General features: G+C 30.5%; 2 protein-coding genes across 6 annotated transcripts; one reads left to right on the top strand and one right to left on the bottom strand.

Moving 5' to 3' along the window:
- Positions 1-8: 8 nt before the first annotated feature.
- On the top strand, positions 9-9,738 carry Rala (Ras-like protein A). Of its 2 annotated transcripts, none has more exons than XM_088200852.1 (5): positions 9-121; positions 668-858; positions 3,970-4,130; positions 4,198-4,372; positions 8,518-9,738. In XM_088200852.1, exons 2-5 carry the CDS (start codon positions 706-708, stop codon positions 8,623-8,625), a joined length of 597 nt encoding a protein of 198 aa, XP_088056978.1. In that variant the 5' UTR covers positions 9-121; positions 668-705; the 3' UTR covers positions 8,626-9,738. The 2 variants fall into 2 exon arrangements, with proteins under 2 accessions (XP_088056978.1, XP_088056903.1); XM_088200777.1 differs by having other exon boundaries at positions 6,338-9,738.
- Wdr24 (WD repeat domain 24) lies at positions 9,672-25,441 on the bottom strand. 4 transcript variants are annotated; one of them, XM_088200398.1, is made up of 15 exons: positions 25,111-25,441; positions 23,520-23,636; positions 23,331-23,446; positions 23,156-23,262; positions 22,508-22,721; positions 15,623-15,711; positions 15,391-15,550; positions 14,799-14,935; positions 14,557-14,740; positions 12,402-12,679; positions 12,182-12,333; positions 11,628-12,120; positions 11,447-11,549; positions 11,223-11,384; positions 9,672-11,160 (listed from the first exon to the last, which is right to left on the bottom strand). In XM_088200398.1, the coding sequence occupies exons 1-15, from the start codon at positions 25,205-25,207 to the stop codon at positions 11,032-11,034; spliced, it is 2,538 nt and encodes an 845-aa protein (XP_088056524.1). In that variant the 5' UTR covers positions 25,208-25,441; the 3' UTR covers positions 9,672-11,031. The 4 variants fall into 4 exon arrangements, with proteins under 4 accessions (XP_088056524.1, XP_088056614.1, XP_088056697.1 ...); XM_088200488.1 differs by having other exon boundaries at positions 14,557-14,737; positions 25,111-25,429; XM_088200571.1 differs by lacking the exons at positions 15,623-15,711; positions 22,508-22,721; positions 23,156-23,262; ... (1 more) ...; positions 23,520-23,636; positions 25,111-25,441 and having other exon boundaries at positions 15,010-15,462.
- Positions 25,442-26,580: the final 1,139 nt, after the last annotated feature.

Here is a 26,580-nt window from a genome sequence, read left to right as displayed (position 1 = left end):
AGAGTGTTATGACGCAAGCGGTTTAAAAAGATTCCGTCGGTGTGTCAGCGCGGCTGTCAGGCGCGGCGAGGCGGGGCTGAAGCTGGTTTGTGTGAGACGGCGCCCCTTTCTTCAATCCAAGGTGAGCGTTTTTCGAGCTCCGTTCATCCCTGAATCAATTGGAATATTTGACGTCACAGAAAATACATTTTACCACTCCCCCATCGCGTACAAAAACCACCCCTCACAACTTCGATAGGCATTTTACTAAATTAGAAATAAGTTATCTCTTCCTTTAACTACATTTACATAAAACAGTAAATATTCCATAACATATGAAATGCCCTCTCGCTCGCATTCCTGCTTTTCTCACAATGGAGATTCCCACGCCAATTTTCCCATTCGACAATTGACGCGCACGAATACCGTTCGTTTTCGTGTGTGCATTAGCCGCTTTCATATTCTCTCGTGCGGAGGAAAATATGCATTTGTGTCTCACGTTTTTTTGGCGCACCTGCCATTTATCATGCGCGAATTATGCTAATAATGTAACAGTTAATGTAGTGCTAATGCTAAAAAATGTTATCATAACTGGGTAAAAAGTTAATAAACCACATAGATAACGATCCTTATCAATAATATTTATATATTATCAGAAATGTAACGTGGAATTTTTGTTTTTTTATAGATTATTTTTTTCTGGAGTTGTAAAAAAATCGTCCAAAAATGTCTAAAAAGCCAACCATTCAACCCACCTTGCACAAGGTAATCATGGTCGGCTCTGGAGGTGTTGGAAAGTCTGCTTTGACACTTCAGTTTATGTACGATGAGTTCGTGGAAGATTATGAACCTACCAAGGCAGACAGTTATAGAAAGAAGGTATACCATTTAATATATTATTTACAACTAATTTTTTTTATTGAATTTATTGATTAATTAATTATTAATACATTATATTTAAAACTGTTTATCTAATATATATTAACTAATTATTTAATATTTTTATTAATAAAAATGATTGAAGAAATGACAGTTTAGCTCATAAACATCATAAAATAATGTTGTTAGAAATGTTGCTCACATGTGTGCATGCCTGGGATCATTATATTATTTTTTAATACCACTTGGCACACATATGTGTGCGCTCGCCCAAAATAGTACATCTTTTTTGCTCTCATATATGAGAAGCGGTTAATTTGGAATCATAGTATTTTTATGAGAGTCATAAATTATACAATTAATTGAATTCAATCCAAAATTAGCTCTGTTTTAACCCTCCAACGACGAAAGTTTATATTGCTATTCAATTTCTTTGTAAATATTATTTTAAATAAAAACAAAAACATTTTAAATGTAAAGTAATTATGATTATACGCGACCCACATATTGAAAACATTGTTGAAATAATTTTAACAAGTCAAAACTTTCATCCATTTTATTTATTTGAGAATCGTAATTTTTAATATTTTTCGTAGAAATGGTCTAAATTAAAATATTTCATTTTATGTTTGCAAAACGAGTTGATAAATATAAATTTATAATAGAACTAACATTTATTTAAAAAAAAATTCAATTATCATCAATATTTTTTATATTATTTTTGACAGTTTTTGAACTAGACAAAACTTTGCCAACTCCTTAGGGGAGTATACAAATATTCTAATATTGAATAAAAACGATAAAATATTTTATTATTTGTCGTTAAGTTATGAAAAATCAAAAAATGCACAATAGAGCATTAAATGTTTAAAACTCAAAATCAGTACTAAGTTTCATTTTAATTCTTTCTCAAAAATATTACAGTAATAAATTACTTTAGACATATGTACTTAAAACTAAATATTATTCGTATTAATTTAACCCTTGACATTGCTTTTTTTTTGTTGCGTTCGGAAGCCACCGCTGTGGCGACATTTTATATGCGAAACCTCAGTGCCATTTTTATCTTTATTTATTGTTTTAAAGTATTCGTATTAAACAATAACAAAAAGGTAATAATTACTGTGGTAATGGATGTGTTTATCATTTAAAAAATGGTGTTTATTTTATCGATACCGAATTTTTTCGGATAATAATTTTGACTTACAGTATTAAATACCCCCAACAACACGGTAAATTGGGAATGTGCTATTTGGGTGCGTGTAGTTGGGGGACTAGAAAATATTTTTTGCAATACGTACGTACGAATCAGGCACATTTGGTAAAATATCCTCTGATTTATATAACAAGTTAGATAACAATTTACTGTGTTATTGGGGGGGGGGGGGCTTTCTGTGTTTTGGGGGGGGGTTACTGTATTACTGTGTTGTTCATTCATTTTTGATTTTCTTATTTTTATTTTGAATTAGAACATTTGTGTTTTGCTTTTAATAAAAAAAATGCTGATTTTTTGTGACAAGGCGTTTCAGAACTTTTTTCGTCAATTTAAAATTTTGTAGAACAAAATAATTTAAATTCTTTTTAAGGCTTAAAAAATCTGTATAAATTAAACCATTTAATTGTTGATAATTGTTAAAGACTGTTAATATTTACAAACTTTATAGATGGGTTAACTCTTTGGAACGCGTTAATCAAAAATAAATATAAAATTGTTTTTTTTTTTAAATGAAAATTTTATTCTGATACTGTGTTTAAATTTTCTGATTTTTTAATTTTTATTTATTTAAAATGATATTTTATGTTTATTCACAAAAAAAGTTTTTTCTTAAAAATTTTTTTTTACTGATTTTTGCGTAAAGAGATAAAAAAATCAATTAAACGACTTTAGTCGATTTCTGCATCCGAAGGGTTAAGTGAATAATGTTAATCTCTTAAATGTGCAGTTTCTTATTACATTTTTAAAAAGTAAAATTACTTATCTTAAAATGAATAGAGCACAGAGCGGAAGATAGAACGACACGCTATAGCCATTGTGATGATATTATATCGGGTACGACAAAATTCGTCCCTTCCATTAAAAACACTTTTTAAAATTTAATGAGGACTTTATGCACCACGCCCGTTATGTATAAAATAACATTACGACGCCTTTAGGCGTCATGCTCGGTTAAGAGGTTAAGTAAAAAATAGTTGTTTGATCATGAAATTTTTCTATTTATCGATGATCTTTTTTTATGATAAAAAATGTTTTTAAAATTAAAATTGCGCAATATTGTTTTCGACTGGTTTGTAGACTAAATGTCGAAATTTTCCAATCGCAAAGGGTTAAAAGATATAAAAAATTGAATAGTCATTGAGGTACAAAGCTGCATAATATTAATTCGGTAATAATAATTTTTGGAATTTATGCAATTACAAATTGCTTGTTCTGTTATAGCCTAACATAAAAAATAATTGCATATTTAAAATATGTTAATAAGTAGGACATTTTGAAAGCCGATATATTTGCACTAGGGTACTATATGGATTAATAAGGGAATCGACAATGTGTTCTGTATTTATAAAAATCATAAGTCAATGGTTTATTTTGAATATTGTATTAAAGCATTTGTATATTATGTGCGTAAGAAATAATAGTACGAACCAATATATTACACATGACCGTTAAATTTCTTTGGAGTTTAAAATAGTTTTGAAAAATAATCAGAGGTGATTTGAAATGAAAGATCTAAAATATGTTGTTATTTCTTGACTGCATAAAACGGGTACTGCGCATTTTACAATCCATATTGTATAAAAAAAATTGAGTCAGGAAAAGATTTATATCAAAGAATTTTTGAATTATATAATTTTTACAAAATATTTTAAGAATTTAATAGATAAAATTGTTTGACATTAAATAGCAGAAATTTAAAATTGATAGCATTATCAATTTTAAATGAACAGTATGTAACACACAGGAAGGCGATTTAAGATAAAGTGATGATTCACAATATTTTAATTTAAGAATTTTGCAAATCATCGTATCATTTTATGTAGTGTTAATGATGCAAAAATGTTAATGTAATCCTTTAAAATGTTTAAATTTAAATATAATTAATATTTAATCAGGTCGTTCTTGATGGTGAAGAAGTTCAAATCGACATTTTGGACACGGCAGGACAAGAGGACTATGCAGCCATCAGAGACAATTATTTTCGCAGCGGAGAAGGCTTTCTTTGCGTCTTCTCCATTACGGAAGATGACAGCTTTCAAGCAACTCAAGAATTCAGGTTCGTATTCAAAAATGAAATTAAAACGACTCAATTTTATTGTAATATATTTCATATTAACAATCAGGGAGCAAATATTGAGAGTCAAGAACGACGAGAACATACCGTTTCTGCTCGTCGGCAACAAATCAGACCTGAACGAGAAACGCAAAGTACCATTAGCCGAATGCCAAGCCAGAGCCGAGCAATGGGGCGTACCTTACGTGGAGACTTCTGCGAAGACCAGAGACAATGTTGATAAGGTAAATATTGGCAACCACAATCATCTCTATTTTATTACGATAACATTATTAAATCCCATATTAAATGAAGGCTTTAACGCATGGTGATTGGTGACAGGTGTATATTTTATTTTCGCTTATTATGATTATAAAAATATCCTTGTGTGTGATTCATCGGTGTACTGGTTCTTCCTCTTTTTATATGTGTATATTGTTCACGCAACAGTTTAACAAATTTACGGTTAAGAATGTGATTGTTATTAATTCACCTTTAAAGCTCTCGTAACATCAATTAATCGAATGCATTCTTCGGTATTTAACCATTGTGGCAATTGATACGTAAATAGCTCGCATTCCAAACATCACTGTGATCTTGTATGTATTATCTTACTGTGGTTTTTATGTGTAATTAATATTGATTGTTCAAGTGATATTAACGCGATTGCAATAAATCATTTAAGAAATGATTAGTTAACTTCAAGTATAGCATTTTAATTTGTTTTCCGAGGAAGATGATGAATCAGCTTATTCATATTGCTTTTTTAGTGTAGACACTGTCATATTTTCATTGTCTGGCTTTTTCCTGCTATTCATTAGTTATTCATAAAGACGTCTTAGATTAAGATTTTTTCAGTTGCAGGATTTATGATTATTATTTGTATTCTATTGATTTCTACTTGCACTATGATTTACTTGATTCTTATCGTTTTAACCCTTTGAGTGCCTATGTCATGATATCAGTTATGGTAGATTATCATGTAGTAAACTATTTTGAAATGTTGGTTGTTATAAGGTGTCTTTCGTAAAAAAATATCATTTAAAAGTATTAATGGTTTATATTTATTTTAATAATATGTTTTGCTTTCTGTTTTTTTTTTTATTTTTTTTTATCTAATGTGTTTTTTTTTTGTTTTTTATATGCTAAATATACTCCATTTATAAAAAAATAAAGTATACTGGTTCTAAGAGGGTTAATTAACAAAGAATAATCTTTTTTTGGTCTCTGGCAATGATTTTATATTCATTATACAAATTATGTTTTTATAATCATTTTGAAGTTTTGTCATCCTTTTTTGAATCTCAGTAATAAAAATAAGAAAATAAGTATTTATTACCGCTCTTTTTTATTTATTTTTTTTTGGGTAGAAGAAACATGCTTAGTAACTTTTTTAAGAACTTGAGTTTTGAAACCTTTATTGAGACTCATATGGCAAATCCATTTAATAAACATATTTTTGAGAAAAATGTAAAATTTCTCACCACAACTGTATTTCTGTAAGATAATTAATTGAAGGTTTAAAAAAATAAGATTTCATGCCAGTTTTTACAAAAACCGAGTATCGATATTGTCACACTTGAAACTTATCATCTGAGCCAATACGGAGAATTGCGGGGCCCGGTGCTTTTCTTCTTAAATATATTTTTTCATATACTCATCATCATCATTTTTTGATCTGTAATTTAAATATGAACACTTCACTTTGTTTCTAAAACAATAGTATAGCTAAAAAATAGACTTGTAAACAAAGATCACTGAAGCAATTCTTAACTGTGCAGTGAGAAGTTATTGAATTACGACTGCACATTTTGATTAGCCGTTGAGCTGGCTCTGGATATTATACTCGCTCATTCACAAAAGTGGCAGCTTCTGCCTTTTATTATTGAATTTATATGTAAAGTGAATCTCAGAATATCACTATAAGTAACTAGGCATGTTTTTCATCATATATTTAATTTTATAAATTATTATAGCTTAAAAAAGCAGTGATGTTTGAATATTTTTTTATCATGTCCATTCGTATGTATAAATACATATATTAAACTGTTGTATATTCAACCTTCAATCATTCTAGCGATAGATTAGCTCAAATATGACATTACATTCATTTTCGAATACGTACATATATATGGTAGAAAAATTTGACGGCTGTTGCGGCATCGAGATTTCTAATTGTACCTGTGTGTGATATGTTGTTCGCCCCGCAGGTGTTCTTTGATTTAATGCGCGAGATCAGATCGAGGAAGTCGGAGGACAACAAGACGAGTAACGGGCGCGCCAAGGACAAAAGCAAAAGGAAGAAAATTAAGTGTGTGTTGCTTTAGGGCTCGCACGCGCCGCGCCGGGCCCCCCCTAACGCCGTCTGCTATTGTGGGTGATCGATTATAACGTACACGCGTGTACACGGGGTGTGTGTGTTTATGTTTTGTTTGTTGTGTACGATACCCTAATCCAGTTGTGACGACTACGACTATGTGGAATCCCAATCTCCATCATCATATCACAATCGTTTTATATTATATTTATTATATGTATACCCACATATATAGTTCGAATACATCAAGCGAATATATAATTACACAGTCATGTATACGTACAGGGTGGTTTGAAAGATGTTTAAATGCGGCCGTTCAAAAGATTCCAAAACTTATTTTATACAGTGTCGTAAACGAATTTTATAAATAAAATAAGTAGTATTTAAAACTCGGATGTTTCAGCACGATTCGATTTTTGTCTCAGTGCTGAATCTCAAGCTTTATGTGAATCTCGAATTTTTAAATCGCTAGACACACATGTTAAGCTTGTAAGTCAACGGTAGATTATTCAAATAGGAAGTTTGTGATTTTTTGAACTGCCTGAGAAAAATATATATTAAAATACCTTTCAATTCTGCTCTGTATACGATAGCAGGTGGTGCTGGATTTTAATTTTAATTATCTTAATATACTCATTTATATATTATATACATAATGCATGATTATTAAGGCTTTTGTGCGATTTTATTCCAGAGTTTTTTTTATTTTTCGTAAAGTTAAAACCACCCACTTACGGCTGACTAACGACGGCGGTCTTTAATCGTCGTTAATTGGCATGTGTCACTCTAGCACTTGTACTATCAGATAAGACGTATGAATCGGTCATGGAATTATTGAAAGAATGATACGATTGATATGTTGGTTATCTCGATTTATTTTCGTAAATTATTATATTTAATTTGTATATTTTGAGATGAATGTTGTTTGAATTATTTCTATATTTATGAATAAATAATCTAATTATAATGATTTTTTAAATACAATTTCATTTAGCAATAATTTTAAATTTTGCAATTTTTCAATACGATACGACCGAGTTTTTTCAATTTATTATCAACCAAACTTTTATTCATCTACATATCTAGTCTCGAATGACCTATTTATGTACGTATATTGGCATTATCCGTTTCAGCCCGCATGCAAAGTCACCGTCACTATATAGAATTACTAATTGCAATAACAAATTCTGTAGATACATTCTCGTATTTATTCAATCCTTTGGTTGCCAAACCTTTTGGAATTATATCATATGATAAATATCGATGTATTACATAATAATAATAAATCCGTTATTTTAATAAAAATGCATTCAATGATGACTTTGTATCTGGAAACACGCCAAAATAGCAAAAGTCTATATATCGGATTTTGGCAACCGAAGGGTTAAGATAATCTATTCTTATAGCAACTCAACTAAATTTTGGTACAGAACATCAAATCTGATCCTGATACATGTTTTTTAACCTATACTACGTAAAAGTTTGTATGCTTCCGAGAGAGTATTGTCTTGATGAATAATCTGTCAACGTGTTTCTTTCCGTCAAGTCGAAAAAATTCAAATATACATGTTTATTTTAAGAATATGCTAATAATTTTTTCCTCCTGTTCCGCTTCAGTTTATTTAGCCACGTGCAGAGTGTAACTGTCACTAGAATCAGTGGTAGTCATAGTGAATGGCGGAAGATATACTGCAAATAAACGATAAAAGGCTCAGATTAATCTTGCTTTTAAAAACCATTAAATACTAAAATTGTATTTAACATTATTTTTTATTGAATTCTTTCTCTAATTTAAAAAATAAGATAAAATATGATTTTGTACAACATTATCATATTTATATGTATTGATTTAAATCTCGATCTCTTCGTAAGTGACACTAAATTTAATTATTTACACATTTTTTTGTGGCTTTGCTTTAAAAATGTATATTGCACTATGTGTATTTTTATCTATATAATAAGCCGATATATAAAATTAAAATATAAAAAGTCCGATTATAACAATGTGCACACCTAACCGCAACACAACAACACGCAACTTTTAAAAAAACGTTTTCTGTTTTGTGGTATCAGATCTTTCAGCTCCTCGTCAGCCAAGTATCAAAACGCAAAGCGCCGTCTAGCGTCGATATTGCGCCGAAACGTCAGAAACACATTGCCAAGTGTTGTGCCTTGATTTAGTAATGAACTAAATTAAAAAAAATAATGAAGAAACTTATAAAAGCAATAGAGCTCGTGTGCGACCAAATTTTGATGATTTCTCACATTTTTTGTAGATCAAAGCTCTTTCAAAGGCGAGCGGATCAGTTTTTGTGACAAAGTCGCTATTTGTTATAATATTGTCGATATTATTATTGTATAATAGCAATTCACGATGTTCAACGGATTAAATAAAATATTTGTTTAGAATGTAAAACATAGTAGCTAAGCTTTATTTATGTTGTAATCTTACGTTCACGATTGGTGCAATTATTATTGTGTTACTGTATTATTTGATATGTTTGAAAGTAGCCTGATGTATTTTATAAGATTTTTTAATATAATATAAACAAGCTATTTTTGAATGTTTTTGTTAAGTTATAAGTAGACGTTGTCTGGTAGCAAAATTATAATCATAATAGTCCGTACTAAATCTAATAAAATCAGAGCTGATCTTTGTGGGAGTTTCAAGTTGCTTTTTTTATATTTATAGAGTTGTTAATTAAAAACTTTTATGTATAAATATTTGTGCAAATGAAAGTTTTTCAACTATCATCATTTATTTTTTGCTACTTTAGTTTTAACGTCTAGTTATAAGCTTAACTTCAATTGCCAATGTTAATTTACACTGCCTTTTGACACTATTGATCATCATTATTTTTCACGTGGAATCTCATTAGCGCCTTTGTCGTCATCTGTATAATAAAATTTGGTGCTATAGCATGCATTTTTCTTAAAACGAAGGTCACATATTTTGTTATGATTTAGGTGTAAAAAAAACACAGCCGACGTGCATACTATGACAACTCGCAGGTTTCATATTAATATAAGATGTTAGAACGTTACCAATGTGAATGTGAACCTTTGAATCAGCGATTTTTCTTTATTTTGTAATATCTCAAAAGCATTTATATAAGATGGAAGTAAATTTATAATACTTCTAGGTCCTTCGATACATTTTTAATACTTGCTTTTTATTTAGCTGTATTTATGTTTACGTGTGAATGAGTATTTATATATACGATGTATTTGTATATAAAAACATTTTATTAGTTCATTGTAATACAAAAATATATCCAAATACAAAAAACAAAAGTTTATTGTAATAACAATATTTCCAAATTCCAACACTGTCCAAATACAAAAAAAAAAGTTATACTTATTTACTAAAATTAATATTTCATCAATTACGATTAAGCAAAGCTGACTGAATCGAAGAAAAATATAAGATTAACTATTCTTATTTTCTATAACAATATATTATAAACTCACACAATATAAGATTAATTAAATACACTAGCTATTTAAAAAAATAATATATTGCCAAGCGCTTTCTTTTAATGGAATTAAATATTATGATCCTTAGTATTTTTTTTTAATTGATAAGGACCTTATTATAATTATAACAATTGAGCAAGTGTTCAATCCTTTAATGCATGTATTTTGTATCATTGTGATTCTTTTCGTTCATAAGTAATAATAAAAATCTGTTAGCACACTTATTATTAATTATGTATCAAAAGTGTAAAACAATTATTTTGTTATATTTTATAAGGTATGTATATGATTTATATATTTATATATATACAAGCAAATATTTTACACATATTTGTTAAATAACATTTTACATATACAAAACTAAAGCTTTTCTTTTGTATTCCATAATTTCAACCTTATAGTGTATTTTTAATATTTTGAGATACGGTGACGTATATATTTTATTATAAATGAGATAAATACATATAAAGATAAGTACAATAAATAATTAGAAATAATGACCTGTTACCAACCAAAATAACTGATGATAATACACACAAACTATTCTATCTTATACTAATTAAAGTTATTAATATTCGGAATATGGCAATTATAATCATAATAAATCATTGAAATCAATAGAAAAATAAATCGTCAATAAGAAAATTAAAGCATATTACATACAATTAAAATTTATAGTTGGAAAATCTAAATATATGCAGGATTTTTATATTGGAATATAGCAGAAAGGATTGGCGAACAGAGAAGTAACTTCTTTTACGATATCATATAACTAGAATTTCTAGTTGCGGTAATACTAGAATGTGAAGCTAGATTCATCGCCAAGAACGTCATGAGATTAGCGAGAAAAAAGTAGATGAAATAGCAACCTAATTAAAACAGTATGGCTAGTCTGATAATTGATGTGCATGAAAGATATTGTGTTAAAGACAAAGTCTGAATGTTTTGATGGCACAGCCGGTCATATATATCCACACAAGTGTTTCGAGTGAATATAGTTAAAAACCACTATATATCCTACATACATATAGATTTAAGACTAGTCGATCTCTTGTCAGTAAATGACTAAAATTTGCAAAATAAATATTAATATCATCCGAATAAAGCTGATCAACTGAACTCGCATTTATGACCGCAGCCTGTGGGACATTGCTTATTCTTCGACATCCAACTCTTCATATGATCCAAGTGTCCGCCATGAGAACATCCCTGACACCAAGCATACAATCCTTTGACAACCTTAAAATATTTATTTAAAAATAAAAATAGATTCACTCAGATGAAACCAAATACAATCTTACCTGATGACAAACAGCGCATTGAGCCGTATCCGAAGTGTTGCATTTATCGCAAAGCCACCCGAGTCTCGTCAACTGTTTACCGCAAGTACCGCAGCTTGTGTGCACAATCGTCGATTGTTGATTCAACTGTGCAATGTTGCTGATCCACGCACCTTGGATGACCTATGATAAATCATTGTTAAATAATAATAGTTAAGTTTAATTAAATTTCATATTAAACTAACTTGTGTGCAAACATCCCAAAGTTTGTGTCTTGCTAGTAATTCTAAATATCCGACTAACCAGTGCTCTTGGGTGGCTTCATCGAGATGACCGTTTAAGCTATTCCTATAAAAATATATTTATCGTCTTTAACAGTTTTTTATTTAATATATTTATACAGTATATATATATATATATATATACCTCAAATCGCCAAGAGCGAGTAAGACGCTCACTGAAGTCTGCACATCTCCTAGTTCCGCGTGCATCTTCAAAGCGTCGACAACGATCGGCGTCGGATCCCAAGGTAAAGTTGGAGGCGGAGACACAACGGTTAACATGCTAGCTGGCTGATCTTCGACAGCCGTGAAAGTCGGACTCTGAGGGTAAGTGGACGAGTTGTTGCTGACGTTTCCGCTGCTCGCTATCGAAGAAGTGCTGTTCTGATGTTGCAATAGTTGTGGATTGTGATCATTAGACGGGTTCGCTACGAAGGTGATGCCCGATTGGCCGTCCAAGCAATCCGACGAATGTTCGGCGTCTATGAAGGTCGTTCCGTTGGCGCTTTGCACCTCTTGCAGATGGTTTGTGTTGGACGTCGTAGTTCTAAGAGGGAAAGCTTCGCCTTGTAACGTCCAATCTTGAGCTGAAGCGTCAAAGTAATGCGAATGCCTAGCTGTCAACCACCGTCGTTTTTCTGAAAATTAAAATGAGTTCAGTTTATTTTCAATTTTTATTTATAATTTATAACAACTAACCTGAAGGAACACCTTGAGCATTGGTGTCTATCAAAGGAGGACCTTTCGGTATGTGTATTGTCTGTGTAGGAATGCCTAAAACGCCACTATTATGAAACTGATTTTCGGCTGAAACTACATCATCTGTGTCATCATCGTCATCGATTATATTACTAAAAAAAACTCGCAATTAATTAACATATAAATTGCGATAAATATATTTTTTAATATTATTGAATACTTTGGTAGTATTTCACTTCTTAGACTACGTTGCTCCGGATTCAACTGAGCCAGGTCTACACCGGAAGCGTTCTCGCTGCCTCCGAAGCTGCCGGAGTTTACGCCTCTCATCGTTCCTTGGTTAACTAAATTACTGCCGCTCCCTGTGTTGCTGAGACCGGAGTTGTTTAAGTTTTCTAATCGGTTTATATTTGCTTGACTGCTGGCGTTGTTGCTTTGAATAGTCGTGTTGGTTTTCGAGGCGTACAGAGCTTTGACGATGGACCAGACCAGACTGATCTATAAATTTAACATGACACTTTTGTAATTTATATAAATTTTTATATAGAAGGAAGGCAGTAAAATTCATAAAAATAAATATTTAACTTCATCAAAATTTAGACTAGATTGAGTTTCAAAAATAAAAACTCCAAAATAATATGCGAAACACAGATTGAGAACAATCGAAAAAGTATTTATTTAAATAGTTCAGGTTAAGAAGTAGTCCTAAAATTTTTGTTTTAAAATTCCCACTAGTTTAAAATTTGAAAACCTCTGGTGGGTTACAAAATACCAGGCGCGTATGGTGAGATACTTTCCCTTTCGCTCGCTCGCGTATTAAGTGACGAGAGTGAGTGAGAGATAAGGGCATGCGGAACGCATGTAATGCACGCTCTTATCTCTCACTCACTCTCGTCAACACGCGAGCGACCGAAAGGGAAAGTATCACACCGTAAGCGCCTGCAAAATACATACATATATTTATTTATTTGAATTAAAATAATTTAATAATTGAAAATATAAAGAAAAAATCAAAACAGAAACATAAATAGTTGAATAAAATACCACCAATACATAATATATCATCAGACACAAAAAATATAAATAATTAACTCCAATATATACTGTCTACGATCGCTCAGATAACTTGGTAAAAATTGAGTTAGATCATCAGCAAATGTGGTCTGATATTTTTTACTAATAACCCATGACTTTGTCAAAGGCTTTTTCAATATCAGTATATACAATGTCTACTTGTATTCTCGCATCAAGAGCTTCCCTCACTGTTTTGGTGACTGAATGGGTGGGAAGAAAACCATGCTGTTGGCCCAGCAAAACTTTCTGAAAATTATTGTAGACGTATCTATGGATAATTATTTCAATTAAATTAGCAGGAGCTGAATGCGACTGGTCTATAGTTCTTGATGCACAATTTGTCATCCTTTTTATGAATATGAGTGACTTGTACATTTCCAAAGATCAGGAGATAATGATGTCTTGAGAATCAGATCAAAAAATACACTATAGATGAGCAGCGAGACTTTTAAAATGAAATTGGGAGCCAAATTAAGCCCAGAAAAACATCCCGTCTTAAACTTCTCAAAGCCATATGTAAGATCTAAGCGCTCAATTTTCTTTAAAGTCAATACTGAAAATCAAGTACAAGAAATAAAAAAAGTTTAGTCACGTATTATTTCAGTATTTAGTATAGAATATTCCAAAATATTAATATACGATATTCCTAACCAAGTTTGAAAATTCTCGATTTTCTCGAAAATATTAAAAAAAATTTTCTGATTCTCGATATTCACAAAATTGCTAAAAAAACAGATTTCTAAATCACGAGAATCTTACTCGAGAATTCATAATCACTACACACAACTCTGCATAATATTTTGTGAATCGTCGAAAGTATTGCTGCTGTGAAAAAACTAGTGATGCACATCAAGATAGTCGTCAATTCTAGTAATGTTCATGAGATTTGGCATGACCGTTTGGATATTAATAGTTTCTGCTTGTTGGAACTACATCAGAAAGTTTATAGTGAACATTTATAATAATATTTATAATAAGACTAGAAAAAGAGTATTGATTTGATCAAAAAGCGACGAAGAAATATGAATAAAAGATAAAAATATTCTGTAAAAACTTCTATAATATTAACATCCAGATAAACCTAATAAATGTAAAATATATGCTCTATTATTAAAATATAATAATCATTATTGTGTACCATCATATTATCGCATTGAATGAATCACTATTTTAAGTTAGTCAGCAGTGGTAATAAAGGTCAGTTCTACATAGTAATTTTATGAATTATTTACGACAGCCTTTTTCAGTCGATTATTCCGAAAAAGTACAGATTGTTTTCTTTATATAAACTATTTTAATACCTGAACTTTTCCAACATCCCTCGCCACTTGACTATTGTGATCACAAATTGCAGCCAAACAACGTCCAGTCAAAATGTATCGGCGAGCACATTCCAAAAATGCTTTGTGCGGGCGGCCAGCCCATCTTCGCATCACTGACGAGGCGAGATGGAAAGTTTCCGCTTGAGGTTTCTGCTGTTTCCTGCTATAAATTACGATTTAAGAAAATTTGTTTGTTTGTCATGTGATTATAAAGAACTGACTTGTTTAAAAATGGAATGTTGTTATTCTTGCAGGCGTACACCATTTCACCGTTGACGCTGAGGCTGATTCCTTGGGGATTGGCCGACATGGCTGGATACGTTGCGTCTTTGAATATGTGCCGATAAAGAGTGCAATCCTTAAATTATAAAAGATTAAAAGTTAACATATTAGATTACAATTAAGTAATCATTCCTATCACGACCCACATACAAAGCGTTAAATGTATCCATTTAAATTGCTGCTTTATTTGTGGGAATAGATTAATAAAATTCAGGAAGATGATGCATGTTTGCATGTCAATCTAGTAAGTGTAAAAGCGGACTAAAAAATGCGAAATGGTGCAAGTAACATTACAATCCATTGTAGCTATCAAAAGCTCTGTGAAAGAAAATCGCTGCACAAGTGAACACAGTAGCCACATTTCTGGAGATGAGTCATGGATCGACGCACAATGTCGTCCTGTCTGCAAAGTGGATACCACACTAGTGGACTTAATATATATAATAATTAAGATAATCAAGTCGTGCCATTTAAATTAATTCCATATTTACACTAGATTAAAATAATATTATTTTAAACAAAAATACTAACTCGACTCGTCGAGAGGAATATATCAGGATCGCCCTTCCACGCGACCGCCGTCGTCACGTCCTTGTGCTCACTGAAGATCGCAAACGGAATGTACGGCCGTCTCACATCCCAAACGTTTATATTCGAGTCCAGCACTAAAGCGCAGCTTGCAATGTGATATCTGCCGATAATGTGTCAACAGATTAATGCATGACAATAATTATCACGCCCACAGATAAAAACTTTTACGTACTTTTTTTGGGGTCTCCACTTGATATGTCCAACCGAAGCTATGGTGTGTATGGTGTACTCCAACGATGGCTTCCCGTGTATGTCCCAGACCTGAAACGATGTTGACTGGTCAGCGTCTGTGACTAGAATGACTCTCACCGAGTCCAATCTCGATTTTGTTTATTTACAGATACACAATACCTCCTATTGTTTGTTCTATGCATGTATGCGTTTGATAGTCTTTCATAAATTAATCAAATCGAGCAAAACCAGACAATTGTAATAAAGCATCGGACAAGGAACAATGAACTTGGCTTATCATATTGTTTGCAGTTGCAACCTATTAGCTCATAATCTGCATGTTACATCACAAAAAAATTGCAGCTGTTTAAGAATTCATGGATAATGCAATAATTAATCTTTATTACATCATCCACTTTGTTGTTGTTTCGTTAATTGTGCATAGAACAAAGAGCGCTTATGAGATGAGTGTGTTCATGTGTCATTAAAGATATCTTTGTTGTGATGCAAATTGAAAATTATGAAGGTATAGAAACTCTTCATGAATATAAACAATAAACATATTATTTTTAACGCGTGCAACGAATATGCTGCACAAATTTAGTAATGATGGCAATAGTAATTTGCATACGTATTTGGTTTCAGTTTTAATATTTATTTAATCAATCAATATATTTATTATGGATCTCATTCATCACAAATATTTATAAATTATAATTAAAAATGTTTTAAATTGTTTCTGCAGTTTTAATTGATCTATACATCATAAATAAAAATAGTTTTTAATAGTCATCAATAATATTAAAAATTACTGTAACTTAAAACCTTTTTGATAATAATATATAAATTAGGCATTTCATATATTTTTTATATTATTTGTGTTAAGGAGTAAGTGATAGCAATATTATATGAAAAAAAAGATAAAAATATTTCGCACAAGTTAGATATCTTGGGGATATAGTATATACAGTGGCGTAGCTATGGAAGGGCGGGCCGCCCCGGGCGGCACTTGCTTAGGGGCGGCATATTCGCGATGGGATCGTCCAGTGTGGTTCTTAACCCTAAATGCACTAAAACATATATAAATCCACGAATAAAACGAGCTTAATAATAACCAATTCATTATTTTAAAAAATGCTAATTTTATGATCCTGTTAAAAATGTATGGGGGGGGGGGCAATTTTAAGGATCACCCTGAGCGGCACTTACCCTAGCTACGCTACTGAGTATATATTTTATATTTACAAGATTTTTGCGAACACTGATTATTTCTGAAGTTGATTATTCCGAACAAAAAAAAATTAAGATAAACATTTGGATTGTTGAATTTTTAACTACCGACTTCAATGTAGCAATCATCTTGAATTAAATCTAATGAATCAATATTTTTACTTTGTGAAAAGACGACAATATCGAGCTTGTCTTAATTACTTTTTTCTATTATTGAAAACGTAATTTTTGTCTAAATCTGTTTAAAAGGATCCTAATAAAACATAATAGTAGTGACATGCAATAAAATTAATTCCTCGTCTAACTTAACTTTTTTTATTGTTTTGCCTAAATGGCCTACATAGTTTTACATTACTTATATAAAATTAATCTTAAAAATTAATATTGTTTATCTGAAAAAACCAGTGTCCGGAGGGTTCCGGTCTGAAAGATCCGAGCACCATTTATAACAACGGCATTCATAAACGGAAAGATTTGTATGATAAAATATATAGTTTTGTGGTAATATATATACACTAAAAATGAATAATAGTAAAATTTCATTTCGATTTCATTGCTTTTGACGTGGATTTTTGACTTCTGAGAAGGAATAATTGTTTTTTGCGCTCTCCTATTGGTCAAAATTCGGTTTAGATGTGCTTTATTCGATTTTCACTCGTAATAATGTTATAAAAAGTCAAATATAAACGCTTGATAATGGAGCGTTTTTACCCCGATGGCACGATTTTATTGCTTTTGACCTGGACTGGAAATTCACTATATGGCAACACTGAGCAGCAAAGAAAACACGACTAATTATCAGGTAAATATTATGAGTAGATATTTTTAATAATTTTTAATGCCTAAAATATTTCGCATAAAATATGTTGCAACGCTGACTTATTTTTAGCATAGAAAGGGTTAACTCATACCTATTATTATTTTATCAAGAAGTTATATAACGATGGTAAAAAATATATAAAATGCCATTTTTGTCATGACGCTCGGAATCATTGTTTTCCAGGGCCCTGGTTATATACCGTCTATTTAATTTCAATAGTCACTGTGCAAAAACTAGTTCAACCCGTGATCATCATATGATCTTAAATTTCTGCCCTGTAATTAGTCAGTCGCCCTGAGGGGCGGCAACTTTATGTGTAAGTACACAGGGCGGTTTAGGTTTGTTGTTCTCAAGGTACGGTTGTCGAGATTATTATTTTACCGTTTCTTTCACTGTTTTTATAGTTATATACAAATTTTATTTAATATAATCCATACGTATTTTTTAATTTTAAATGTTTCTAAAATTAATAGTCATATTCATTTAAAAAAATATATGATTTATTTGTTCTGTATACATTTTTAAAACAACTAGAGTAGATCAGAGAAAAAAATATTATAACCAATTTTATATTTGATAAGGTTAACTGATCTTGGTGGTATCTTTTGGTGTTTACCAAGACACGAATCTGACACATGTCTATATTTTTAGTGCATGAAATATAAATATAATTTTTGATAAATGTTATCATAATCTTTGCATTTAAATGATCCTAACTAAAACATTAGTTTTAATATGACGTTATTACAGTATCTCAAATAAAAGTTGTATTTGAATAATATAAAAGTACATGTATAGATATTTATTTCTACGAAGATGAGGTCATTGTGTATTTCAAGCTATTCTTCGCTGATCTGTTAGTCCCTTTTTGATAAGATACAAAGCTGAATTAAAAAAATCACTGCTAATAAATAAATATTTTAATAGCCCTAATATCATAAGGAGATACATCGCACTTCGATACGGAAGTGTAAAAACACATTTTCGTCAATATTTATTAACGCTACAATATTATTTATAGCGTTGATCTCACACACGTGTTTTCCATTCAAATATTGTTACATAAAAGAGAAAACAATCTAATTAGTATGATATCATCACGATACGTACTGTTAAGTGTATGACGACATCTTCCTTTTACAATTCTGTGGGAACGTCTGAAAAAACGCACCCAAACATTACAGCCACTACAGACAGACTGACGATTTTTTTCACCGAAATCATTTGCTGCCAAATTATCTGAGTATCGTTTTGCATACTCTTATCTCAAACCTTGACCCGACCTCATTTCTAATATCTATATTTTTTTGTAAATATGCGAATCAATATATGTGCAATTTTTTTCTCTACCTTCAACTTAGCAACAGTGGGGCGTAATCGTTAATTATCGTTTAATAGCAATCTAAGTAATCCATATCGAATGACTTACGGTAAAACTGTGTATCGTTTTTTATTATTTGACATCAAGTCTGATTTTTATTTGAACTTTAATTTTGGAGATGTGTTTGTTTGATGTTAACCTATAATATGTATAAGAATAAACTTGCCATGTTTTGATAAAAGCAAATATTATGAAACATAATCTATTTATTTAATAATCAACGGTGTTATAGAAAAAAACTATTATTGAGAAACGTCTGTGTTTGAATTAAGAATTAAGTCTTAAACAAACATATAAAATGAACATGTCTGAGATTGATTCTAGATGTTTAATTTAATATATATTTAATATTAATGTCCATTTTTTATTATTTAAGGTAAACTAAAGTGTTGATATTATAATGTATTATATTAATTTAGAATATAAAATGACGCATTTGAAAGTAGTCCAAACACGTGTAGTCAATGAGTTTTGGTATTTATAGAATAATCGTGTTGTACATACGTTTAAATATAAAAACGACTTTGGAGTGATTATTATCTATTCGGTGAAAAGAAATTGATATAAATTCGTAGATAAATATATGTATAGTGTATTTAAAATATAAAGATATCATTTAATTACTTATAAGTAGATTGATAAAATTGGATAAAAAAAAATATATTTTTCAGTTACGCGATGAGTTTTGAAGTGACACATATTTATTAAGGAGAATAAAAATATTCCACTGTGATAATTTATAACATAAAAATAAGTTTTGCTATAAATACATAAAAGAGTAAAGATACAACGTTGTGTTAGCAGCGTGTATAATACAGTTGATTAATATCAAAATAAATTTGTTATTTTTAAATAATAAATTAATATCCTGTATAATGTCCGAAATGCTAATGTTTAACCCTTTGGTTGCCAAGCCTTTTACAACTACTATCTAAATATCGATGTATTACATAATAATAAAAATATATGATATTTACACCTGAAACAAATACATCACATCCCATTTAATCGATGATGAAGATATATTGCATTATGGCAACTAAATGGTTAAGTTTATGAACCAATCAAAGTTCATCCTTATAACCATTGTCGCCTTTTTAAATTTATGCAAGACTTCTTGTAATATTAAACAATCTTCTTGAGCTATATATAATATAGTAATATTTTAAATGGTGTTAAATCTAATTTTTGCGAGAAGGTAAAAGAAAAAATGATAATATTTGAATTAAAATATGCTGTTATAATTATTTCATCAATAATTTTTAATTTGTAAAATCTTGTAATTTATATTAAAAAAATGGGTACAAGGAAATTTAATAGCATCTTAACCCTTTAGATGCCAGATGCGGATAAATCCGAATCATTGTGCAGTGCTCTCAAGTGCGAGATGCGGATTTATGTTCCGCTCTATAAAAAATATTTCTAATATTACATTTTTATTTTTTTTAATTGTATTTTTCCAGATATTTTGCATTATTTTTTTATATAATTTCTATGTTCTTTATTAATTATTTTTTTATTAAATGCTTGTCAAAAAGATTTATATATTTTTATTCCTTTCCACTTCGTTTAATCATTTTTTACTTTTTAAATTTAATTCTGAAGGTGAATGAAGATGCAGCAGAGAATGACTATAAGCATATAAAAAAATCACAATTATATTTTTAACCTTTTTTAATGGATAATTGACACATTTCTTGATTTTTTATGAAATTTAATTCTGCACTTAAAGAAAGAGTAGTTTTATTTGTCGGTGGGTAAAATAAATTTGTAGCTTAACTTATCACTTTGTCATGCAAAAAAAATAGGTGTTATTTTACGATCTCTATGTATATGCTTTAATCTCTATTTAAGGGAAAAATAAAGTTGAAATATTTTTTTTATATAGACAAACATCTATTCCATAGATGGCAGCACAATAATCTTTAGTTTTTGCAGGTCCCGTCATTGAATATCAAAAGTCAAAAAAGGAAGATTCTACCCATCCCCTGGATTACCATCAGCGAACATAACGGGTAGGAACTACTTGACCCTTTGGTTAAGTGTTACTTGTACTTTTATTGTGGTAATAATTTGAGTTTATATTTGTTGAAAAATCAAATAATTCATATGCTGCATTTTTATTAATATTTTATGACTGCAAAGGAAGCTTGTGGTTTAGTATTCAGAATTATAATGTTGATAACTTCAATTTATACTCTGTGAAATAAATTTGGTTAATATAAAACAAAATAAATCTGAAGAAAAGATTTATTTTTTATTTATTAATTGTAATCTTCCAATGCGTTGCAACAGTGTTAACACAACCAACAACCACAAAATAAATAGGGAGACATCAGACTGAAATCAAATTTTGTAAATCAGTAACATCTATTTTATTAATTATATATTATTATTATAACGAAAGCAATAAATGTTTAATCTATGATGATTAATCAGAATTATAATTACTAATTCCGACATCAAAACACTAAGGTCCATATGAGATTTAAACCTAGGTCATTAGTCAGTCGAACTGGATTTTTGTCATGAAGGAAGTCAATGTTTAAATTATTTTTAACCCTTTCCATGATAAAGCCATTGAGCTTTAGTATGGTACAGTAGAACTTCATGCATTAATTATATTTCATGCCATAAAACATGAATTAATCTTGGGTTCACCTCTGTATGCACAAATTCTGAGAAATGATATTTAAAAATGGCAAGTATTTATGGTATTGGATATTTTTCTTCCAGGATAACGAATTTTTGAAACCAAATTAAATAAATTAAAATTTATATATTAGCTTTCATACATCCATAGAAGTGATGGAATATCATGTTTGGATGTTTACTAATGTCCGTAGCACTGAAAGAATGACAATGAAGATATAGAGAGATTATAATATCAACAATATATAAGCAATTGTATGGTTTGATTTATAATTTTTATATGAAACGTGGATTATTTAAAAAAAGAGATAAGTTAATCCCTTCAAGAAAAATAATACTACAAATAGCTTCAACATCAATCGGTCGAAAATATGTCTGGAGGATACTTTAGTTATTTTAAGGTATTACCAGAGAAAATAATACACTTTAGAGCTGCAGAGGAAGTGGAAGTATAAGAGTTATGATGAAACGAAGAACAATAAACACGACATAATTTATGTATGTTTATCAAAATAAAATTCTGCATAACATGACAGTTTATTACCCTCACTGACATATTGAAAATGCAAGGACTTTGATAAGAAACCAAACAAAACCAGTTCAAGCCAGTACAAAAGGAATATCAATGCAAACAAATCCGGTTGTTTGACTGATGATATCACTGACCGTTAGCTAATAACAGTTGTGTACATGTACCGATGACACAATTTCAATAAAAACAAACATTAGCTGACTGATCCCAATTTGGATGCACCATTGTCTTCAAAACAATACAATCGCTTAAAATATAATTTTCGTCGTACCTTGATGGTCTTATCTCTAGAAGCAGTGGCCAACCAGGTGGCTTCAGGATGCCAGTCACAAGCAAAAACAGGACCAGAATGGGCGGTGTACTGATGTATACACTTTTCTGGCTTTCTGATGTCCCAAAGCTGGACGTTACCGTTCTCGGAGACAGCTGCAAACATGCTCCAAGTGTGCGGACTGAACTGGACATCTCTGACGGATTCTGTATTGCTGGAAGATATCAGATATTGCATTCAAAAGTTCGATAAATTTCTACTACTAAAAAGTCGTTCATAATCGATTGTGCTAAAATATAAGTATTGAATTATTTTAAAGCTTAATTTTGAGCGCTATAGTATAATTATAGATTTTTAATTAGAAAAAAGTATACGGATACACAGTATTTAAACTTATATTAGAATTTATGTATATTATTACAATAATTGTCAAAAATATGGGGTCGTATAAGTAAACGACATTTAAATCCTCCGAATTGTAGGACAAGATATATGAGATACCGTATTCAAAATGATTTTGTGTAGCTTCTTCTGAAACTATATATACTTATAATCCATTAGCTTCTTAAGCATTACTATTTATTATTTATGGATTTAAAATTACAATCTCAAAAATTACAATAATGTCTCGTCGTATGTTACTTTTACCTGAAGAATGTTTTTGCAACTTCTTTTATACGAAGATCGAAACATTTCATTGTACCATCTTGAGATCCTGATATGAGCCATGCTGCTTCCGATAAGTGAAAGCTCACCTACAACACAAGTATATTTAATTATAATCAATAAAATCAGATGTGTTTATTGATTTATTTTAACATACCTTATTGACAGTTCTTTTGTGATCAAAGAAAACATGTTCCTGTTTGGATCTTCCCAATCTTCCCAAATCCCAAACCACAACAGCTCCATTTGTGGCGGCGGTAGCAAGAGTGTTTTCTAATCATTTTTTAATTGTATTTTAATAATATTTAAGATTAAATGATATTATAAAAAAATATTTATAAATTACCTTCAATGGAACTCCATGCTACGTCGATTGATGAAAAGTTTAGATTTAAACTCTTACCGGTTCGAAGGTTGCATACTTCGTTAAACTCATCCGTATCGATCGAGAATACCTTGAATACTGAAATACGTAAAAATAAGTATTAGTTACCAAAAAGAGCAATTTATGATAATTAAAAAAAATATTGTCATAAACACTAAGAATTTTTGTCAGTCATACATCACTAGTAATTAATTTACGGCATTTTGATGGGTTTTATAGATATTAGGGGTACCCAAAAATAATGTCGTTTTTTTAACATACAGTTTTTGAAAACAATTAACTTCGGACTGTTAAGTTGTAAACACGTATTTCTTAGTTTTTGTGTTGTGGCCTTAGCTGATATTTGTTTAACCACTTCCCTGTCACAGTACTTTTAAAAAATTACTCAAAAACGTCTGGCATGGATTCACCCATTCCTATGCAGCAGTAAACAAGGTGCAGCTACGGTTGAACATTTGAAAATATTTGTACATATTAAATTTTTAATAAAAAAAAGGGCTGATCTTTTTCTCGAGAATTTTTTTTATTTTTGAGATGAGAATTTACAAAATATTTTTTTAAAAGTTATATTGGGCATGACCGGGAAGAGGTTAATAACAAAAAGTACACTTTTACCTTATCCAGGAATAATGATAGAAATTTGTCGTTAATTTTTTTACAGGTTTTTATATGAAAAGAAATGTAATATCAGCTACAAAAAGAAATTGTGCAACTTATAGCAACATATTGGATGTAAGACAATGCTAGAGGTGTTTTAAAAATAAATTTTTGTGTTTTTTTTTAGTCTTGAAGTTTACCACACAACTTGAAGAATGAAATAGTCATACAAGCTGAAACCGATGCATATTCATCGAAGAATTATCAAACAAGGTCAGTACTTTATAGTCTACTAAGAAAGATGTTTTTTCTTTTGAGCCGTATCGCCGTACATGTAAGGTGGTCGATCATTCACGTTTTTAGGTAACCCAGATAGTTACATATTTACTCATTTTAATAATCTTTTTAAGATTTATTTAAGCTGAAAATTGAAATTAATTAAGAATATTATTTTATAAGAACGGGGGAGTATGTACAAACCATGTAAAAAAATAAAATAATATTAATGGTATTTTTTCTTGTAATATATTTATTTGAACTGAATTTATATTAAACATTTACGTTGGACGTTTAAACAGATCTACCATAATATTTTTGTGAATTAAACAAAAATTGAAACAAAATCATTTGCATTCCTTGTGCCAAAAAAACAAATTATTTAAACCCTGTAAAAAAACAGGAAGTGCAAATACATGTTGTAGTGCAATTAGCTAGCCATTCGTTTAGAAAGCATTTACAACTATACGGGATAGATCTTTTGATAATCAAATAACTTAGCCATTAGAAAAAGTGATTTACATACAATTAATATTGAAAGCATAAGATTATTTCATTCATTAGCATTTATCGGAACGTTTTTATCGTCGTTTTCACATTATCTAAGTTCAATTATGTCAATCATCCGTCGTCATTCAAGCGTTAAAACGATGTAAAATAATGTAAGTTGTAGACATACCATTTCTTCCGGCGATCACCACCTGACTACAGTCCTTGTTGAGGGCCAGCGCATTTGCCGGTCCCTCTTGCGATACGCAAATAGTGCCAGAAGACATAGTTTTGACAGTGTCATTTGCAGTCGCATTCGTCTACATTTCGTTCGGGCGCTAGAGTGACATTTGACTCCGCGCCAACGCCGTGCTCGTGCCGCTGGCGGCTATTTACGAGCGCTAACTGCGCATTTTAGCGCGTACATGGCCGAAAAGCGACCCGCGTGACATAACCTGCAAAGTGACAATGATAACAGACGCGAAGTTGAAGCGGTCCGATGGCGCGGTGTTGCCATTATCAAATTTTAGATGAACGTCAATTAATTCAAATTTAAAATTATTATTTTTATTTTTGGCCGAGAGCAAGTGATTAAATCGGCATGTCTAAATATGACCGAAAAGTCTTTGTCAAATTTATAGGCGTAAAATTCTAAGTATTACGCTTCCGTGTTTCCCCGAAAATAAGACCTGTATACAAAATATTTTTTGGACCAAAATACGCACTAAGGCTTATTTATAAGAAATATTTTATTAAATATGTGAAATTAACAAAATGTATTTATATATAACAATCAATATTTATTACGTTTTTTTTTAATATTTAAGCGTATACATATTGAAACACCGCCAACCAACGATCACTTCCCCTGATACTACCTCAGAGACTTTTTCTAACACTTCTACAGACATTTACACTTGAACCGCCACTTCGGTATTCAAGGCATCATACCTTTAAGAAGTTTTTAGTTTGGACTCACTGCACAAAGTTAAACTAATAGAAGGCCGACCCAATTTCAGAGCCATCGAAAATCGCAGAAGCCGCTGCTTCTCTCTTCGCAACTTTTAGTCTAGTTCGACATTCGAGATTCGAAATGTAGGGTTGATGGGTAAATACGTTCTTATCAGTTCATTCGTTTTAAGTACACTTAAACGACTTTGCTACTTTTAAATAAATAAAGTCTAAAAAAGTGCAATAAGATCTTCTCCACTTCACTATATATACTCCGTACATGCTACAAAGCTTTCCAGAAACTCGGTGAATACTTAGTTAAGAAGTGATTAAAAAATACATGGAAGTGATTTTGTTGGGGTTCTAACTATAGCCCTCAAGAAAGATTTAATATAACAATAATGGTTTGCCCAAATACAACACGTAATCAAGTGAAATCGTTACTTCACAATAACTACTGACTTACGAAAGCCATCAATTACCACAACATTAAAACTATTTTTATTTTTTCCCCATAAGCTTTGAATTACATTTTGCATATCGAATGGCATTGTTGTGCGTATTTTTTGTTATTATTGAATGGTCGCCCACAGATGTTCACCTGGAAGTTACGCTTACACCAATGGATGTACTGGATGTATTAACACCTGTAGTTTTATTTTATGTCTGTATAAATTAAATCACAATACTCAGTCACCAATCCCGACAA

Source organism: Plectrocnemia conspersa, unplaced genomic scaffold, assembly GCF_051122295.1.
Source record: "Plectrocnemia conspersa isolate PC_06_02 unplaced genomic scaffold, ASM5112229v1 ptg000001l, whole genome shotgun sequence".
Classification (NCBI taxonomy): domain Eukaryota; kingdom Metazoa; phylum Arthropoda; class Insecta; order Trichoptera; family Polycentropodidae; genus Plectrocnemia; species Plectrocnemia conspersa.
The sequence above is the reverse complement of the archived record's forward strand: the minus strand, read 5'-3'. Positions and strand labels throughout refer to the sequence as shown.

Bases quoted from the DNA above. Each gene is read 5' to 3' on its own strand.
- Wdr24 (XM_088200398.1), bottom strand. From the start codon at position 25,207: ATGTCTTCTGGCACTATTTGCGTATCGCAAGAGGGACCGGCAAATGCG. The intron at 23,637-25,110 runs GTATGTCTACAA...TACGTATTTCAG, and splicing joins GGTGATCGCCGGAAGAAATG to TATTCAAGGTATTCTCGATC. The intron at 11,385-11,446 runs GTTAGTTTAATA...GATTTATCATAG, and splicing joins TTTGGGATGTTTGCACACAA to GTCATCCAAGGTGCGTGGAT.
- Rala (XM_088200777.1), top strand. From the start codon at position 706: ATGTCTAAAAAGCCAACCATTCAACCCACCTTGCACAAGGTAATCATG. The intron at 859-3,969 runs GTATACCATTTA...ATATTTAATCAG, and splicing joins CAGACAGTTATAGAAAGAAG to GTCGTTCTTGATGGTGAAGA. The intron at 4,131-4,197 runs GTTCGTATTCAA...ATTAACAATCAG, and splicing joins CAAGCAACTCAAGAATTCAG to GGAGCAAATATTGAGAGTCA.